The sequence below is a fragment of the Bos taurus genome, chromosome 29, assembly GCF_002263795.3.
Source record: "Bos taurus isolate L1 Dominette 01449 registration number 42190680 breed Hereford chromosome 29, ARS-UCD2.0, whole genome shotgun sequence".
Taxonomy (NCBI): Eukaryota; Metazoa; Chordata; class Mammalia; order Artiodactyla; family Bovidae; genus Bos; species Bos taurus.
Window position 1 is genome coordinate 46,110,339 of NC_037356.1, and position 20,698 is coordinate 46,131,036.

General features: G+C 47.2%; 1 protein-coding gene across 6 annotated transcripts in view; it reads right to left on the bottom strand.

Annotated features, from left to right (window-relative positions):
* Nucleotides 1-8,149: 8,149 nt before the first annotated feature.
* TESMIN (testis expressed metallothionein like protein) overlaps nucleotides 8,150-20,698 on the bottom strand; it is a 41,612-nt gene continuing 29,063 nt past the window's right edge. For 2 of the 6 annotated variants that reach the window (XM_059882938.1, XM_059882939.1), the window contains 4 exons: nucleotides 15,552-15,654; nucleotides 12,860-13,036; nucleotides 10,977-11,152; nucleotides 8,150-9,226 (listed from right to left, as the gene is read on the bottom strand). In XM_059882938.1, coding sequence (XP_059738921.1) covers nucleotides 9,034-9,226; nucleotides 10,977-11,152; nucleotides 12,860-13,036; nucleotides 15,552-15,654 — 649 coding nt within the window. In that variant the 3' untranslated portion in view covers nucleotides 8,150-9,033. The other 4 variants (XM_024987163.2, NM_001205903.3, XM_024987164.2 and 1 more) reach the window with 4 other exon arrangements.

A 20,698-nucleotide genomic window follows, 5' to 3' on the forward strand; every position in this document is an offset into this window, starting at 1 on the left:
AAGGTAAATTTGTTTCTGAGACAGACAAAACCACAAACAGAACCCTGACCTCATATGGGGAGATGACATGGGGAGATGGGGGAAACGGCCTACCGCAGCCCTGAGCTTGAGCGGTGAGGAGTGACGTGGAGGCGGACGTGAGGGCTCGTGAAGGTGAAGGGCGGCGAGGGGCGGCCGCAGTGCAGGGGCCGCGCGAGGCGGGCACCGCCACACAGCACCGCAAGTCGCGTGGTGGGTCAGGCGGCCGCCATCCAAGACACGGTGGCTTTCCTCTGGATCAGGAGGTGCGCTAGGTTGATGCTGAGTTAAGGACAGCGCATGGGGACTAAGAGTAGAAATCTTGGTCTTCCTACCAAAGACCAGAGAAGGAAACAGGTGACGGCGCGAAGCCAGACAGTCGTTCAGTGCCGGCTCGTGGGCTCTTTCTCAGCAGCCCGAGCAGACCTGAGGAGGAAGCGGGGTGGTCTTCCCGCCATCTCCGCCCCAGCAGCACCTCTCAGCCCTGGGGGCCCAGGTGGCCCGCAGACCCCCGAGTCAGTCCGGGTGCCCACTGCGTTCCCATGCTCCCCAGGTGACTGCAGCATGCGGCCAAGTGTGGCGCTGACCACCCGCTTCCAGGAAGAAGTAGACACGGGTTAGCTCTCCGAGGCCTAGCCCAGCCCAGCCTCCTCTCCCTTGCGACTCATAGGCACTCTCCCTCCTGCCCCCAGCCATTCTTCCTGGCATGTACCACGCGCATGCCCGGGTGGGCCATCCCAGCTCAGGGTGCAGGCGCACCGCCCGCAGGTCCCACAGGTGCCAGGCCGTCCTTCACCTCCTGCCCTCACCATCCTCAGGCTCCTCTTCTGAGTTGCTCTAATTCCCCCAGGCCCGCGGGGGCCCCAGCACCCCCAGAAGCCCTGTCAGAGCTTGGGGGCCAGGCCCCTGCCCAGAGTGCTCAGGAGGACCAGGTGTGCAGGCTGGTCCTGCGCCCGGCATCAGCAGCTGGCGGGGGCCGCACATACCCCGTTCACGCTCCCCCCGCACCCGCCTGCAGTCTGCCTGCCCTGCCTTGGGCCTTGCCCCCTTCCATCCACACCGGGAGCCACCCAGCCTGCTCTGGCAGCCTCCCTGTGCCTTGAGCCCCAGATCCTGCCATCTGCAGCCCCTGGCCCAGTCTCTCTCACTTGAAACCTCTGCCCACCTCCCTACCAGTGCCTGGTAAACTCCTACACGTCCCACACCGTCCCGCTCCATGGTGGCCTTCCCAGGACACCTTCCTGTTCATTCTCCCCGAGCAGGGCTGTGTGCAGGCCCAGCGAGTGTGGCGCTGCCCCGGTCGGAGTTCTGTCTGCGGCTGTCTCTCCTCACCACGCTGAACTCCCTCAGGAAACCACCCTTGCCAGAGAAACAGAGGTGAGCCGGGGCCACACTCTGGCTTCCAGCATCGCACCTGGCGGGCAGGAGAGCATCTCAGGGGCCTCGGTGCAGGCGCAGCCATGTGGGCTCCAGGATGAGCTCTGCAATCTCACCCCCGCTGCCCCACCTGCTCCAAGCCTCTACTGCCGTTCAGGTGTAAATGGAATGGGAGAGACGGTGGCAGCGAGAGGCGAGGGGCGGGGAGCGGCGTGGTGCCATCTGCTGGTCACAAGTGATGGACTCAGTGGCCCTTCTCAGAGGAAGGCTGTGGAGGAGATGCTTTACTTCTCGGAGAGAACGTGGCTGGAGCTGGCCATGGCTATGCTGGGTAAATCAGTTGCCAATCGTGGCCAGTATTTCCAAGGAGAAGAGTTCACCAAACCCCAGAGGAAGTGGAGAATTCACAGACAGGCCTGAGAGCTGCCCAGGGGACCGGCTGAGAGGTGGAAGAGGAGAGAGTGGGGAAATTTTCCACGAGGCTGTCTGTCCTGCAAGGAGCAGTCACGAAAGCTGAGGGCTGCTATCCAAGGCCAAGGACAGGGGCCTCCCCCGCCATCTGCGCAGAGCCACACTGATCGGGCGCACTCGGGGCGGGGTGAGGTGGCTGAGAGGGAGACCAGGCTGAGGAAGGGCGAGTCTGCCTCCCTGGGAAGCTCCTCCAGGAGGGAGGAGAAGGTGATGCCTGAGAGGAGGGGAGAGGTACTGGGAGGCTAAGGAAGGCCTTGGGGAAGGGCGGTGAAGTCTCAGGAAGATGACAAGAATCACAGCTCATGACGTTCTAACATACAACTCAACTTTTGTTTTTAATACATTGCAAAAGAGAGATACTAGTGGTCCATTTTAAAGTCTGGATTTTACCCTATTTTATCCGTGGTAACAACAAAGAAGGCTCTAGAAAGCAGAAAGCTTGATCACCTCTGATCTAAGCTTAAAATGTGATGTTTGCTGACTTGCAAGCTTGAAAGTAGGTGTGTTTTCTCTCATCCCCCTGTCAGTGCAGTGAAAAGCCCTGGACATTGTACATAAACTCAGGAGACTCAAAGTCAGGAGGAAGGCAGGGCAGCAGGAAGTTAGGGCCCAGGGATGACGCTGTGTGGAGACCTGGGTCCCTTCTTGCCTCCTCAGCAGAGGGAAGAGGTCGACTGTCTCTGAATGGATACACAGACAACACGATGCCCATCAAGAAAGAGCATGAAAAAAACAAGTTAAGGACTGGGAGAAAATATTTACAAACCACATATCCCATCAAGGACTGTTTTCTAAAACATTTAAAGGACTCTCAAAACTCAACAAAAAATCCAGTTAAAATGAGCACAATACATGAACAGACGCTTCACTGAACAGCTTACAGAGATGGAAAAAAAGCACCAGAAGAGACGCTCAGCATAATTAACGTTTAGGGGGCTGCACATTAAAACCACGGCCAAGAATCACGCAACACCCGTTAGAAGGGCTGAAGAAGCAGTGGCAGCGCCACCTGCTGGTGAGGAGGCAGAGAGCGTGGGTTCCTCACGCTGCTGCCGAAAATGCAGTGCGACTCAGCTGCTCTGAAGAGAGCTGATCACAGCTGTAAAGATCAAACATGCCACAGCCATCCCACCCAACCACTGCGCTCCCAGCACTCACCCCAGACAAATGAAGACTCGCCTTACACGAGAGCCCACACACGAACATTCACAGCAGTTTACTCACAACAGCCAACGACTGCAAACAGCTCAGCTGCCCTTCAACGGGCTATTCTCTCGTCACCCACGCCGACTACCGAGCGTGGAAAAGGCCCGAGTATGAAGACTCACAACAACCTGGCGATCTCCAGGGAACTCCTGAGTCACATACTGCACGATGCCGTCTATATAGCATTCCTGAAGCGACTAAGGTACAGATGTGGGGAACAGACTAGTGGCTGCCAGGGCTTGGAGGGGAGGGGAAAAGGAGGGCGGGGGGGTGTGAATACGAAGGAGTGACTTGAGGGAGCCTTGAGGCGACAGAATTCTGCATCTTGACTGTGTCAATGTCACCATCCTGGCTGTGATACTGCACTAATAAAGCTTTGCAAGATGTTACCACTAGGGAAAACTAGATAAAGGGTACATTTCTCTCTGTATTATTTCTTACAATTGTGTATAAATCACAATTACCTTAAAATGAAATGTTTACATTTTTAAGAAGCTACTAAAATATATTTTGGGGTTTTGGTATGTTCACTGGTGAATTCTACTAAATATTTAAGGAAAAAATTATTCCAATTCTTTACTATCCCTTCTGGGACACAGAAGCTGAGGGAAAACTTCCCAACTCATTCTAACTCATCCTATGAGTGCAATATTACCCTAAAAAAGACACACACACAAACACTACATGAGAACTACAGACCAATATCTCTGATGAACATAAATGCGAAAATCCTCAACAAAGTATTGCAAGTCAAATCCGACTGAGTATAAAAAAATTACCCACTACAACTAAGTGGGATTTCACCTACATATGTAAGTCTGGTTCAACAATCAAAAGTCAATTAGTGTAAGATTTTCCTGGTGGTACAGTGGGTAGGAATCCACTTGCCAGTGCAGGGGACACAGGTTCAATCCCTGTTCCAGGATGATCCTACATGCTGAGGAGCAGCGGAGCCCAGGCGTCCCAGCTACTGGGCCTGCACTCTGGAGCCTGAGAGCCGGGACTACTGAAGCCTGAGCACCCTAGAGGCCACGCTCTGAGACAAGAGAAGCTGCTGCAGTGAGAAGCCTGAGCACCATAGGAAGAGTAGCTCCTGCTTGCTACGACTGGAGAAAGCCTGAGAATAGCAACGAACGACCAGCAGAGCCAAAAAGAGAAAAATTTTAATGCAATCCATTGCATAAATAGGTTAAAGAAGAAAAATCTCAGGATCTTACCAGTAGATGCAGAAAAGGCATGTGACAAAATCCAATACCCGTAGATGATAAAAAAAAAAAGCCTTTGGTAATCAATGAATCGATAAAGGATATCTACAACTTGATAAAGAATATCCAACAAAACCCGACATGCATGGGTCTAAGTCGCTTCAGTCATGTCCGACTCTGCAAACCTATGGACTGTAGCCTGCCAGGTTCCTCAGGCAAGAAAACTGGAGTGGATTGCCATGACCCCCTCCAAGGATCAAACCTGCATCTCTTAAGTCTCCTGCACTGGCAGGCTGGTTCTTCACACACTATACTTAACAGTGAGAAACGAGAACCTGTCCCACTAAGATGAGGAACGAGACAGAGATGTCCCCTCTCATCACTACTTTTCAGCACCATGCTGGAAGTTCCAGCTAATGTGAAAGAAAAGGAAATCAAAAATATACAGGTTGAGAAGGAAGAAATAAAACTTACTTTGTTCAAAGATGACCATGTTAAAAATCAGTCCCCAAACTCCTCAGAGAGAAAGACAATTATAGCAAGGTTGCAGGATACAAGGTTAATATATGTGAGTCAATCTCTTTCCCGTATAGCACTAATGAACAAGTGGAGTTTGAAATTAAAAACACAATACCATTTATGTTAGCACTCCCAAAATAAAACACTTAGGTATAAATCTAACAAAACGCTTTCAAGATCTATATGAGGAACTTCGTGGTGGTCCAGTGGATAAGAATCCTCCTTGCAATATAAGTGACACTGATTCTATCTCTAGCCCCGGAAGATCCCACACATGGTTCAGTTCAGTTCAGTCACTCAGTCGTGTCCAACTCTTTGTGACCCCATGGACTGCAGCGCACCAAGCCTCCCTGTCCATCACCAACTCCTGGAGTTTCCTCAAACTCACGTCCATCGAGTCGGTGATGCCATCCAACCATCTCATCCTCTGTCGGCCCCTCTCCTCCCACCCTCTATCTTTCCCAGCATCAGGGGCTTTTCCAATGAGTCAGTTCTTCACATCAGGTGGCCAAAATATTGGAGTTTCAGCTTCAGCATCAGTCCTTCCAATGAATATTCAGGACTGATTTCCTTTAGGATGGACTGGTTGGATCTCCTTGCAGTCCAAGGGACTCTCAAGAGTCTTCTCCAAAACCACAGTTCAAAAGCATCAATTCTATGGTGCTCAGCTTTGTTTATAGTCCAACTCTCACATCCATACGTGACTACTGGAAACACCATAGCTTTGACTAAATGGACCTTTGTTGGCAAAGTAATGTCTCTGCTTTTTAATATGCTGTCTAGGTTGGTCATAACTTTTCTTCCAAGGAGCAAGCGTCTTTTAATTTCATGGCTGCAGTCACCATCTGCAGTGATTTTGGAGCACTCCCCAAAATAAAGTCTGTCACTGTTTCCATTGTTTCCCCATCTATTTGCCATGAAGTGATGGGACCAGATGCCATGATCTTCGTTTTCTGAATGATGAGTTTTAAGCCAACTTTTTCACTCTCTTCTTTCACTTTCATCAGGAGACTCTTTAGTTCTTTGCTTTCTGCCATAAGGGTGGTGTCATCTGCGTATCTGAGGTTATTGATATTTCTCCCGGCAATCTTGATTCCAGCTTGTGCTTCTTCCAGCCCAGCATTTCTCATGATGTATTCTGCATATAAGTTAAATAAGCAGGGTGATAATATATAGCCTTGATGTACTCCTTTCCCAATCTGGAACCAATCTATTGTTCCATGTCCAGTTCTAACTGTTGCTTCCTGAACTGCATACAGATTTCTCAGGAGGCAGGTCAAGTGGTCTGGTATCCCCATCTCTTGAAGAATTTTCTAGTTTGTTGTGATCCACATGGTCAAAGGCTTTAGCGTAGTCAATAAAGCAGAAGTGGAGCAGCTAAGTGCCTGCAGCACAGCAATTGAGCCTGTGCTCTAGAGCCCGGAGCAGCAGCTACCGAGGGCCCTCGCTCTGAAGCGAGTCCATGCTCCGAAACAAGAAAAGCCACTCCAGTGAGAAGCCCACACACCATAACCAAAGAGTAGCCACACTCTCCACGATTAGAGAAAAGCCTGTTCAGCAAGAAAGACCCAGCACAGTCAAGTATATAACAGTCAAATAAACATTTTAAAAAATCAAAGAAGAATTAAATAGATATTCCATGTTCATGGAGAGAAAGACTCAGTATTTCCAAGATGTCAGTTCTTATCAACTTGATCTATAGAATCAACACAATCCCAATCAAAATCTCAGCAGGTTATTTCGTGGATGTCAAAAAACTGATTCTAAAGTGACGTGAAGAGCAAAAGACCTAGAGTGGCCAACACGATATTGTAGGAGAAGAGCAAAGTTTGAGGACTGACAGCACCCGACCGTAAGACTTACTATAAAGCTATAGCGATCAAGACAGTGTGATATTTGTGGGAAAATCAACAAACAGATCAATGGAACAGAATAGAGAGACAGAAACTTACCACGTGAATATAGTCAACTGATAGGGAGCTCCCTCGTGGTCCAGTGGTTGGAACTTGGTGCTTTCACTCCCAGGACCTGGGGTTTGATCCCTGGTCGGAGGACTAAGGTCCCACAAGCTGTGTGCTATGGCCAAAAGACAAACAAGCAAACAAAAAAGGAAAAAAAAAAAGAAAAACTACATATAGTCAACTGTTCTGTGGCAAAGGAGCAAAGACAATACAATAAAGAAAAGGCAGTCTTTCAGCAGATGCTGCCAGAACAACTGGACATCCACATGCAGAGAGATGAATCTAGACACAGACCATATACTCTTCCCAAAAATTAACTCAAAGTGGATCACAGATGTAAGTGTAATGCGAAATGCAGGGCTAGATGAAGCTCAAACTGGAATCAAGATTGCCGGGAGAAGTATCAGTAACCTCAGATATGCAGATGACACCACCTTAATGGCAGAAAGCAAAGAGGAACTAAAGTAAAGAGCCTCTGGATGCAGATGAAAGAGGAGACTGAAAAAGCTGGCTTAAAACTCAACATTCAAAAAACTAAGATCATGGCATCCAGTCCCATCACTTCATGGCAAATAGATGGGGAAACAATGGAAACAGTGACAGACTTTATTTTCTTGGGCTCCAAAGTCACTGTAGACAGTGACTGCAGCCATGAAATTATAAGACACTTGCTCCTTGGAAGAAAGCTATGACAAACCTAGGCACTGTATTAAAAAAAAGAGACATCACTTTGTTGACAAAGGTTTGTATTAGTCAAAGCTATAGTTTTCCAGTAGTCATGTATGGATGTGAGAGTTGAACCATACAGAACGCTGAGCGCCAAAGAATTAAGACTTTTGAACAGTGGTGCTAGAGAAGATCTTGAGAGTCCCTTGACTGCAAGGAGATCAAACCAGTCAGTTGTAAAGGAAATTAATCCTGAATATTCATTGGAAGTACTGATGTTGAAGCTGAGGCTCCAATAGTTTGGCTACCTGATGCAAAGAGCTGATTCATTAGAAAAGACCCTGATGCTGGGAAATACTGAAGGCAGGAGGAGAAGGGGTAACAGAGGATGAGATGGTTGGAGGGCATCATCGACTCAGTGGACATGAGTTTGAGCAAACTCAAGGAGACAGTGAAGGACGGTGAAGCCTGGCTTGCTGCAGTTCACAGGGTCACAAACTAGTCGGACACGACTAAGTGACTGAACAACAACAAACCCCCCTTTGGTCCCCATCAGAGCCAGGCTGTTCCAAACGAGCTCTACAGATCTCAGCCTGCTCCTCGACTCCTTGCTCGCTGATGTGCCCAGTGACCAGATCCAGGACCCCGCTTCTTTAAGTGGTGTGTGTGTAAGCGAGCTTTTTAAACGTTCTCCAAGGGCCAACACTCTTAAAGAACACAGAAACATAACAAAAATATGTTCAGCTATTAAGTTAATTGCAATAATGGAAGACGTTTGAAATTCTTATTCCTCTTTGCTTTTACAATAGAACCAAAAGAGAGTCAACTTAATAACTTATCTTTCCTGCCGACTTCTGCAAATTAGTTATTTTAACCATATTTTACAAACGATAGTAATATTATAACAGTAATTATGGAGAAGTTAATTGGATGATAGAGCTTTTCCACAATTTAAATAGAAACATATAAGAAACTAGAGAATTTCAGCCCCACAACTCAAAAGGCTACTGATCAAACCAACCCCACTGTCTGCACTTCATGGTGACCCTAGAGGAGACTAGTAATTTCTGAGACTCCAGGGAAATATTTACACTCAGAAATTCTCCAAGGTATTTAGTAGTTCTCTACAGATTTTACATTATACCTTAGCAGCCTATCTGGGGAATTTATTTCTAAACAATTTAGGGGAAAAATCATTATGGCTTTTCATGCAGAGAAACCTCCAGAGGAGGAAAATTCCCTGGAGAGGGTGAAGTCAATAGGAAAGGACTTGTATTTCTCTCCAGGGCCTGCTTCCACCCTCCATTACTCAATGCTAGTGCAGACCATTCTCCCAGGATTACAGGAACCCACGCTGTCTCCTTGGGCCCAGACAACAACAGTAGGGTCATGCACTTCCTCAAAACGTGGTGGATGATTTCAGTCACCAAATCCCTTAGAGACTCTGAGTAGCCCCTCAGTGTCCTGATGCAGGGAGAAAATTTGTTTTTAATGATGAAGCTATTGGTACAGACACAGCCTCATGCTCCTTAAAATAATCTTTCTAAACTACAGATTTCCTTCAGAATACGGAGCCAAAACCTACACACATGTGTATTTCATGCTGTACTCTACTCAATTTTCAGCCCTTTGGATTTAAACTCAATATGGAGAATCTGTGACAAGCATCTGCCAAACTCCTCTAGGATCATTTGCTCCGCCAGGCACTCTGAGCAGTGCTCCTTCTCTGCTTCTTCGCCCTGGGCCAGCAGGCAGGCGCATGTGGCTTCCACCACCTCCCAGGAGATGCACGAGGTCGGCCGCCTGTCAAAGCAAACCAGTTGAAGGCCACATTCAGTCACTCCACTGTTTTAAATACCTTTCACAGTCCAGGGGACATGCTTGTTATAGTACTTTAAAGAGTGCCACTGGTAAAATCTAATGTTGTTTTCTTAATACTGGAAATTATATGCCCTGTGACCATATATAGGACTGCTTTTAGAAGAAGAATGCAGAGGACAGATGAGTCTGTCAGCTCCTAGACATCCTTTTCCCTGAAGATTCTGCATTTTCTCAAACTTAGATCCACAAAGGAGCCCGGAAACCTGGGCTGCAGCATCAAGCCTGCAGGCTGCTCAGGGGTTGAAGCAGCAGGAGTCTTAGCCAAGACAAGCCGTGGTCTGGGCTCCGTTCACAGTCTGTCTGCCTGAGGAAAGCGGCCCCAGCACAGCGGGCTCTGGGCGCTGGCCCCTCCTCCCCAGGGGCCCGGGGGCTCTGAGGAGTCGCCTCCTGGGGGCACACTGTCAGCTTGCCTCTCAACACCCCCAGCATCCCTGAAGTGGTTCTGAAAGTCAGGTGAACCACGTCATACAGGACCAGTCACTTCCTCACTGGGCTGCGGGGGCAACTGTGACTTAGCTAGATAGTTGCCCAAGTCATGCTCAAATTGAGAAAATTTAGCAAACCTCTAGATTATGAAAATATAGACATTGGGATTGGTTTAAATCTGTCAAGGCAATACACAATGACTTTTGTTGCAGATGAATGAACAGGGCTGGCCTCAGGTCAAGAGTCTTAACATTTTGAGACCGGACTCCAGAGTATAGAGTCCCTGTGACATTCCATCAGATACTCAGCATCACCATGTCAGGCAATAATGTTTCCACATGTAATTTCACAGAAGATGCAGCCATGCTTCAGTACATTTTTACTAATAAAGACCTCTTCAGGTCACAGTGATGAGTATTCCTGATGTCTCTAACCAACAAAGCAGGAATTTGTCTTTTCTACATGTTATCAATTAATTAATGACATCTGGTAGTTTATCATGACATGACCCATCCCATCAAACTCAAGGAAATTTTTTTAAACAGGTGAATCTAGTCCAATATCTAATAAAATTATTACTCAACCTTTGAGACTTCCTAGGAGTATAATAATCACAAATATTTTTTGTAATTATTACAAAATATTAAAAAATGGCCTCAAAATAATTACACGGAACGACACGCCACTAAAGTGGGCTCTACACGCCCTTTAGTGAGGTGTACAGCACGCACTGAGAGCGCTTCTCACGTCACTTCCTGTGGTGAAGAGCGGTTTAGGCATGTGCTGTCTAGAGATCAGGCCTTTGCCACCTGAGGGCCTGGAGGCCCTCTGCTCTTGTACAAAACAGGGGCAACGCAGACAGTGAGGACCGAAAGGTTGAGCTAGGAGGACAAAGAGGACCGAGGGGTTTGGGCAGCGGGGCGCCTCTGGGGTAACACAGTGTGGGATCGAGGGCTGGTCAAGATAGAGAAGCTGGAGGCTCCCTTCCCTATCCCTCATCTCCTGCCTTCCCACAGACAAAAATGCTTTCTTTCCAGTGTGGAAACCATTTTAACTCTCCTCTTAAATTTTTTCTTGGCTGTGAGGTGAGGCTTACAGGACCTTAGTTTCCCCGACCAGGGACTGAACCCATGCCTCCTGCAGTGGAAGCGCTTAATCCTAAGCCCTGTTTCACCAGGAAGTCCCAACTTCCCTCTCAAGTTATCCTTGAATTCCCTTATTAAGAGGCTGAGTTCAGAGTACCTACCTATCTTTTCTGAATTTTGGCAGTCCTGAAAATTTTGTTGGTGACAAATGATGGCCGCCTTCAAAACCTCCAATTTCCATGTAGTTTGGCATGTTCATTAGTGTTTTTCGTTCTGGGCTTTCTTCATAATTTTTGCAACCAATGCATTTGCAAATAGAAGAACACATAATTTTGGCCTGGTAACATAAAATGCTTTAATAAAACTAGGTTGCCCTAGAATTCATCAAAAACTGACAAAAACTATTTGGACCTTAAATAATGTTTTATATTTGTGTGTACACACATGTAGTAATCGCAATATTCATACCAGAAAAAAAGGGGAGGGGAGAAGTGAAGATGGATGAGTGACGGTGATGTAAGGAGAAAGGCACATTTCCATCCACGTCGCCGCCACCCGGGGTGAGAGAGGGAGGGGGCTCCTGAAGGCAGGTGTGTGGGTGTGGGTGTGAGCCCTGAGGAGAGCTGGGTCTCTCCCTCACCCAGGGGGCACACAGTGAAGACTCTACCTGACCCTTGTTCTGAAGGAAGCCTGCCCTGGCCGATTCTAGAACTCCAGCCGCCCAGACAGCCTTCTCCTTCAGCACTGAGAGCATGGGTGAAACACGAAACCCCCCCGAGGCCAGGCCTGTGGTGGGCGTTGTAGGGGAGGGCCTTCTCTCTTCCTTGTTGGGGGGACATTGTTTCTTGTCACATGGTCGTGTGACACTCAGGGCCGGGGGCCAACCCCTTGTGCCAGCCAGACCTGGGGGCAGCGGGAAGACTAGCTCGTTTCTGGCCTCCTCATGGTTTCAGCCCCTGGGGGTTTCCCTCAGGGAAACTCAGACCTGCGTCTAAAGGGGTGTGCTTTCGTTTGCACCTCTGGGAGTTCTGAGCAGGAGGTTGTCTGGAATTTCTAGTCTGCTGTGATACCAGGCGCTGCAGGCCCTCTGCCCAGCTGGGGAAAGCGGCTGGCACACTGCCCCAGGGTGCCAGGGCCCTGGGGCAGCAGCGGGGGCGCGGAGCAGAGCGGAGGCACTGAGAGGAGGTTTGAGAGCAGCTCCACCGGGTGAGGCCACTGCCTTCCTGTACCTTCAGCTCTACAGTGTTTTTTACTCTATTTTCAAAATGTGAGCTAGCGGATTGCTAGGTCTGCCGGATCTCCAGAATCAGGAAGACTTTACTGAAGCCTGACCTTCTATGACAATCTTCTAAAAATAAAGTTCACAGGAACATCCCCAAGAGACCTCAAGCAAATCAGAGTCTTTGCAGGAGGGGCTTCTCGGCTGCTTCACTGACAAGGCCTGAGGGTTCCCTTCCTCCCTCTTTCTTCCTTTCCCTTCAACACAAAGAAAGACAGAGAGAGACAGAAAAAGGAGGTGAGTGAGGGATGAACCTAAAGGAGAAAACCAGTCCTTCTACTGCCTTTAAATCTTTTGAGGAAGGAAACAAAGCTCTGTCTGAGAACTGGTCAGCATCTCCCCAGCAGCAAGGGCAGCTGTGCATTCTGGTCTCTGTCCACTTGGAAGCTGCCCCCTCGAAGCACCCAGGGGAAGGCTCGTCTGGGGACAAGGCTGTCCTCACTGCCCTCCCAGAGCATCTCTGCTCTGCTCAGCTGGGCAGAAGCCCACCTCGGGGAGCCAACAGACTGCCGGCCCCTGAGGGTGGCTCCAGCATCAGATCAGCAGCCGTAGAGCGGGCAGGGCTGTGGCACTGGGCACCCTCCCGGGACACTCGGGGCGAGCTCAGTGGGGACAACATGCTCCCAAAGGAGCCCTTGCTTCATAAAGTGAAATTTATGTTTGAGACATTAAGGTAGATTGATGAGTGCTCTTTAGAAGCCCTGGAAGGAAGAAAATTAAATTCTTAATTAAATTTTTAACCACAAAGTTACTTAGACCATTTACCTGGCTTTTAAAAATAATGCTTGGCAATTGTTGACTGACCTCATAGCACTCACAGTAGTTCTTAAGGCAGCCCGACCTCTTGCAATTACATCCTTTGTTATGTCGAGGCTTCACATCACCCAGTTTTCCTTTCCCAATTTTTGGTTGGAAAGCTTCTGGATTTCTATCAAGACATGCCTAAGACAGAAAATGCAAAACTCCATCAAGATATATTTTATTACTTAAAACAATGCTTAGTGCCACGTATCTGGCTTGCCATAACTGGGTCTAGCTGTAACTTCAGGAGCGGCCACGACGAGCAGCGGGCCTCTACCCTGGTCCTGCTCCATTCTCTTGAATACTTAAAGGTGGAATAGTGGACGGTAAAGATGCAAAGAAAATCACTGTGTCCATTTGAACACAGCTCCTTCCCGGCGCCTGTGTACACTGTTTCCTGAGATGTTAATAGTTGGGATCACAGCACTCTGCTACCAGCTCACATTTATTAAACGTGCACTGTGTTCCAGGCATCTTTCTGTGCGATGTATGCATTCTCTCACTGAAGCCTCACACAACCTTGTGGAGCAAACACCACCCCTCCTCTTGGCGCCCGATGGATGAAGAAACTGAGGCGCCGAGGGGTCAGAAGATTGTGGCCCAGGGATGGCATTTGGTCTCTGAGTTCACGGTCAGCCCCAGGTCTCAATCACCTCTCTAACAAGATGGCCCTGTTCTCTTTATTAAGCTGGGTTGGGGCAATATGGACATCACAGCGGCAGCCCCATGCTCCTTCTCCCCTCACCATGAGTGTGGGGATCCGTCTTGACACCAGAGCCTGGCTCTGCAGAAGGGCCTTTGCAGTGAGGACCCTTTGGTGTGTGTTCTACTTTTTAGTGAAGCAGAAGGGATGGTGGGATATGATGAATTGGGGCATTTGTGACCCCCGTGTGACCCCCATGTGGCCCCCACCCAGGCCAGGTCAGAGGACAGTCCATCTCCCCACCCGAGGTCCCTCATGTCTTCTGCCCATCAACACACCCCAGTGGGAACCCATCTTCTGACTTGCGCTGCTTTAATTTTGCTGTTCTGCAGCTTCAGCTAAGTGGAACCCTTCAGCATGTACTCTTTGTCATCTGACTTCTTTCACCAGTGCAGTGTCTGTGAGGCTGTCTGGGCTGTGGCAGAGATGGAGGTCTTCCTTTCCCACTGACATGTGTAACCCATCATATACTGCAGACCTATCCAGTCCAGCACAGAGAGGCACCCGGCTTGTTTCCAGTTTGGGGCTATTATGAACACAGCTGCTGTGAACATATTTGTACAAGCCCCTGGTGGACATGTACACTCATTTCTAGGGGTTGTATTTTCAGGAATGAAACTGCCGGGCACAGCACAAACAGAGGTTTAACTTTAGTAACTACTGCCAAACAATTTTCCGAAGTGCTTGCACCAATTTACACTGCTACCAGCTTTCCATGATTTTTAAATAAAACTTTTTATACTTTTAATTGCAGATAGTGTTCTTTATGCCTAAAGAAAATACAACTGTGTTGAACTTCAGATGAATCACTATTTTTTTCTGTCCTGTGGATCTGCCGGTATCAAAACTGATTTTCAATTGATTTATCTATAAATCGAGGCAAATTAAATTATTTTAGAAAAAACCAGACTAACCATGGCACAGTATGAGAGCCTCAAGTCCAAGTTTCCTCTGGTAAGTGAGAGGGCGCCGAGACATGGCCTGGGCAGGTGGGCTGTGCTCCCTTCTCCGGTGGTCTTTCGTCACCGGGGGTGTGGAGGGGTGGCGGTTAACCTCTCTCCTGCATTTAGTCTTTAGCAGGTGGCCTGAGGGGCTCTCCAAGGTGCTGTTCACCTCTAGATTCTCCCTTTCGCCCAAAGCCAAGAAGAATAAAAATCAGCCCAAACTAACAATGGCTGAGAGCTTTCATCAAGGTTTCTTCACACAGTGAACCATCTATTCCTTTTCAAACTATGCTCTTTGAACTTAGGCTTATCTGCTACAGAACACAATCTAAATTTCCAAACCCCAAATCAAGACAAAATGGATATCTGCATGTCCTTAACCCGGAAACTTCTGGGACCCTGCTGCCCCTCTAAGCCTCCTGATACCGGTTGGAGAATAAAGGTCTTTCTCTGGCTGCCACTCTCACAGCAGCTTCTGGTCATGGCCAGTGCCCCTCCTTCATGAAGAGAGTCCTGTTTAATGTATACTCTTCAATACTTTGGGGTTTCCCCAATATTGAAATTAGAAACCTGTAGAGATTGTTTTGTGAATATTCCTGGAACTTTTAAATGCATTTTTTTAACTGGAGTCTAGTTGCTTTACAATGTTGTGTTAGTTTCTGCTGCAATGAAGTGAGTCAGCTATCGGCACACAAAACCCCCCCTCCTGGGCCTGCCTCCCACTCCCACTCCCCATCCCACCCTTCTAGGTCATCACAGAACACAAAGCTGGGCTCCTTGTCTATAGAGCACGTTCCCTCTAGCTATGTGCTTTACACATGGCAGTGTGTGTATGTCAATCCTAATCTCTCAGTTTGTCCCACCCTCCCCTTCCCACACTCCCCGTGTCCACACGTCCATTCCCTACATCTGTATCTCTATTCTGGCCCTGCAAATAAGTTCATCTGTACCATTTTTCTAGATTCCACATATATGTGTCAACATGAGTGTATTTAAAGGAAATTTTTACCTTAATGGCCTTAAACCTTTCGATTTCATGACGTAAATTGTTGCAACAATTATTACAATTGCAGTTGTTGCAAAAGTCCCCGTTAGCAAAGCAATCACAGTACCTGTGGATAAAACAACACAGCGTGTCAAAGGCACCCAGCGAGGAGATGAAGACAAGCGTGCATATACCTATGAGGGAAGGCTGGCCGGCACGCTGGGTCAGACACGACCTTTAGTTACCTGATTCTCCTGTTTCTGTGAAAATAGATCCACTGGGATGATGTTCTCCAGTGACCAACACAGAAGAGAGAGACTAGTGAAAATCATGGGTTTCATAACACAGCAGTCGGCAGAATAAACAATATTCCAGTCAATGTCCACTGGCATCCATTACCTCCTTCCCTTGATGCCCACTGCCCTTGTTCCAGGAGAGCTGTAAGCTGGTGAGCACTGAGCCATTCTCCCATCAACCATCCCAACCCAGCCAACATCACTGAATGCCAGTTCACTTCTCAGCCAGACCTTGCCTATGAGCAAAACCTAAGGGACCTAGAGGTGGACCCAGGCTTTGTCGCACTTTCACTCCATGTCAGCATGTGGAGGAGGGAGACACGACTGGGGCAGAAACACAGGTGAGTGCTGTCACATGTGGTAACACAGGTCTTCCACGTACTCAGAATCCACAGAGTAGCAGGCTGAGTAGACCTGTCTGAGCATCCACCTCCCACCCTGAGGTCCTGGAGTCAGACAGGCAGTAAGTACCCTGTGGCTCAGGCGGCCAGCACCTTCTCTGCTGTGTCATCCTTGAAGACCTCTCAGTGTTGATGACCATGAAACTGCTTCACACGCTCCTGCAGGATCTTCCTCTCGTGCCGCATGACCGAGGCATTTATAGGCCTGAGGTTTTTCAGTATGAAGAGGGACAGGACACTTTCTTCAACTCATGTAAGAATTGAGCATCTGGACAGACTCCGAACAACCTACCTGTAAGCTGCACCCCTGAGAGGCTTTGGAAGGCTCATTAGCCACCCCACAGCTTCAGCTCGTGACTAGAGAGGACCCATAGTGTTCTCTTCCTGAGCACAGTTCATGGAAAAGAGCTTCATATGCAGGTTTAATATCAGCTCTGCTACTAGTTTCCCATGTTACCTGATCCAAGTTATTTGTTTCAGCGTCTAGAGCCAGGACATGGGAATTCTGCCACTTGACTGCCTGGTCTCCCAGAGTTGCTGAGGGAAGCCCTGAAGCCCTGGTGTGCTTCCTCCGACAGAGTGCTGCATGAAGGCAGGAGGGCCTCTGCATCTGGTTATATGGTGGACGAGATGCTTGCAGAAACTTTCCTGTTATAGAATTCCTAAGTACAATTATTTTAACATTTATTATTTTAATATTTTAAATAATGTGTCAAAATTCATGCCAAACAAAGAGGAGAGTAAAGGAGATTGTTGGATGTGAAAAGAAACTGTGAGCCAGAGGGGTGGGTCTGCAGCTGCCAAGTGCTGTCTGGGCCCTCTGCTGGTCCCTAGTGGCCCAAAGCTTGAGTTCAGATTGGCCGCTGCTACAGGAGACAGCGTCTGAGCTACAGAAGGTAGGAGCTGCATCAAAAACCCTTATAAAGTGTGAGTCCTTCAAAGGTAACCTTCCCACAAATCTACTTCGTGGAGATTTCAGAGCACAGGGACCAGAAAGAAGATCCCAGAAGGTTCTAGAAAGAATAATACAGGTTTCATACAAAGGGTGAGAAAAAATTTCATAACAACACCAGAAACTAGAAGAAAATGCAGCAAAGCCTTCCAAATCCTAAAGGAAAACTTAATTAGTTGAAGTTGAAAACCCTACCATCCATCCAAAGTGACCATCTTAGTGTGAGGACAGACATGACACTTTCAGACACGCACAGTCTGAAAACATTCTCTCCATCACTCTTGCTTGGGAAGCTGCTGGACGACATGCTGCCTGAAAACAATGCAGTGAATCAAGAATGAGGAAGATAATGCTATCCAGGAGCCAGGGGGTCAGATATGCGGAAGAAGCAAAGGAAACCCTGGGACCAATGCTGGAAGGAGGGTAAGGAGAACCGCACCTAGGGCTGAGAACCAGCCCCTTAGGAGCAGGACCTTGACGGCGGCAGGAAAGGCTTCCTCCAGACCAGGCCACTGAGCACCTAGCGTGTTTGCATGTGTTGAGAAAGCACTTACACAAGCAGAGAAGAGTTAAGGGTTAAGTTAGTGCTCGATACATTTAAAAACTAAGTATTAACGTGAGGGAGAAGAGAAAGAAGTTGAGGAAGAACAGTAATCAAACCTCAGATGTGTTTTCACAGTCATAAAAACACTACTGATCTAACAAAGTACATCTGATGTCTGGGAACAGGCCACGTGCATGTTGGGAGGGGGTTAGGTGTGAGTAGGAAGAGGAAAAGGCTAAATCCACATCTTTCATGGCACAAAAACAAGAGATCATGCTGAAACTGAAAAGCCAAGAAGCAGCGATGCAGGCATGTTATTTAGATTTATGGAGGCAAATACTAAAAGATTTGGTTAAGGGCCAAAAGCGTCTGGAGATCAGAAAATAAGGAACAATTACCAGGAACTACATTTTTTGGTCATAAACCTTGTATAATTATTAGACTTTTTTTTTTTTTTTTTTGACTGAGCCACATAGCTTTCAGGACTTAGTTCCCTGCTGCTGCTGCTGCTGCTGCTGCTGCTGAGTCACTTCAGTTGTGTCTGACTCTGTGTGACCCCATAGAGGGCAGCCCACCAGGCTCCCCCGTCCCTGGGATTCTCCAAGCAAGAACACTGGAGTGGGTTGCCATTTCCTTCTCCAATGCATGAAAGTGAAAAGTGAAAGTGAAGTCACTCAGTCTTGTGTGACTCTTAGCGACCCCATGGACTGACCAGGGCTCAAACCCAGGCCCTCGGCAGTGCAAATGCAGCGTCCTAACCACTGGACAGTCAGGGAATCCCCTATTTAGCTCTTTAAACTATGTACATATGACCTGGATAAAAGCAATAATTAAAAGTCAGAAAGGATAAACAAAGATAAAGAGTTAGATCCAGATTCAGCATAAAATGACAAAGAAGTTAGAAACATGGGAGAGATGAAGAGAAATGGTCCCTAGTTAGGGGGTCACGCATGACTGATAAGCATTACAGGACAGAAAAGAGAAGCAGAAGAGAGTTATACTTGGAGGATACCTGTGCTTTCCAGTTGTGGGTCCTCAGATTTCAGAAAACTAATGAACCTCAAAAAAGCAAATAAAAAGAAAAATCAAAGATAAAAAGAAAATTGTAAAAACACCAGAGAGAAAAGACATTACCTAGACTGACCAAAGACTTTGTGTTAGAAATAATGGAAAACAGTAGAACAATATTTTTATAGCATGGAGAGGAAAAACTGACAATCTAGAATTTTATACCTAGTTCAAGATATGTTTAGTCACCGAGATCCAAGCTAGGCACACTTCTTTTCTCACTCTACACACTTTGCTGGGTGATTTTATTTATTGACTACTTTTTAAAACTTTGGGCTTCCCTGGTAGCTCAGTTGGTAAAGAATCTGCCTGCTATGCAGGAGACCCCAGTTCGATTCCTGGTACAGGAAGATCCACTGGAGAAGGGATAGGCTACCCACTCCAGTATGCTTGGGCTTCCCTGGTGGCTCAGCTGGTAAAGAACCACCTGCAATGCAGGAGACCTGGGTTCAATCCCTGGCTTGGGAAGATCCCCTGGAGAAGGGAACAGCTACCTACTACTGGCCTGGAGAATAGGCCTGCAAAGAGTTGGACATGACTGAGCAACTTTCACTTTCTTTTTAAAAAAACTTTATGTAGAAGATTTGTAAATCTGTGTCACCAAAGTCTCATTTTCTTCTTTCACAAACATCAGGTAAGGGTTTCCTCACTTGCTGCTCATCCTTCCTCATCCCCATTCATTCTTTAATCTACTGCTCTCGGACCATCTTCCTGCCTCCTTCTAACTCTCAAAGGTGGTCAACAGCCTCCCTAACCAGAAAGTGCAAGGACCTCTGCACTGCATTTACCTCACAGCAGCGTGTGACACGATTAGGCTCCAAAACCATTTCCCTACTGCCTATCAGACATTTCCACCTTCAACTTAGGGTGTCCACACCTTAAGTTCTGACCTTCTCCTTCAGCCTTCACCCTGCTCTTGCTGTAGTCTCTCTGCATTTGTGGTGTCATCACCTACCCAGTGACATGACCCCAAGTCATTTCTGATGACTGCCTTTCTCTCTTTTTTCATATCCAAGAGGTTACCAAGTCTTCTGATTCTGGCTCAGAAATGTCTTTGCTAATTGTCTTCTTGATACAAGAAAATAACATTTGTTGTAGTTTTTTAGAATATAAATAAAAAGAAAAAATTTAAATAATTCAGAATCCTGCTCCCTAGAGATGACCATTTGGTGAATATATTTCAGAGTTTTTCTGTAAAACTATGCATGTTATCAATAACTATATGCTGTTTGATTACATATAATACATAAATAAAAACAAGATCATATTCTATACAATTTCAATGTGATTTTACTATGTATCAAAGTTAGTAATCAATATGACAGCTTGCTTTTATTACTTATCAATATGAGAGTTAATATTACATGTAAATAGATTTATGTCACTGTAATGACTGCACTGTATCCCACTCTGTAGTAACATCAGTATAGAGTGATGAACATTCAGATTATTTTGTACATTTTGGTATAATGAACAATATTACACAGATGGCACTGGCCTCCTTTCTGTTCCCAGAACCCGGTGCCCTCTCTCTCTTGCCATATGGCCTTTGTACCTGCTATTTCCTCTGCCTAGAATGCTCTTATCGACCCACTTTGAATCCACGTCTGCCTCATTAACTCCTGATTAACTCCTCCTCATCCAAAACCATTCCCTTCCTCAGGAAAATCTTCCTGGCTGTCATACTTGGTCAGTTCCCCCATTACCCTCTGCCCATCGCTGTTCCTTTGCCACACATCCACCACGATCTCTGTGTATGTGACTGTTATATTCATGTCTGTCTCCCCAGCTGGACTGTGAGTGTTGAGACGGCAGGGACCATAACTTTTCTTGTTAATTTCTGTTTTCTCTATCCCTGAAATCACAGGCATAAAAAATATTTGTGGAATGAATAAATGAGTGAAAAATGT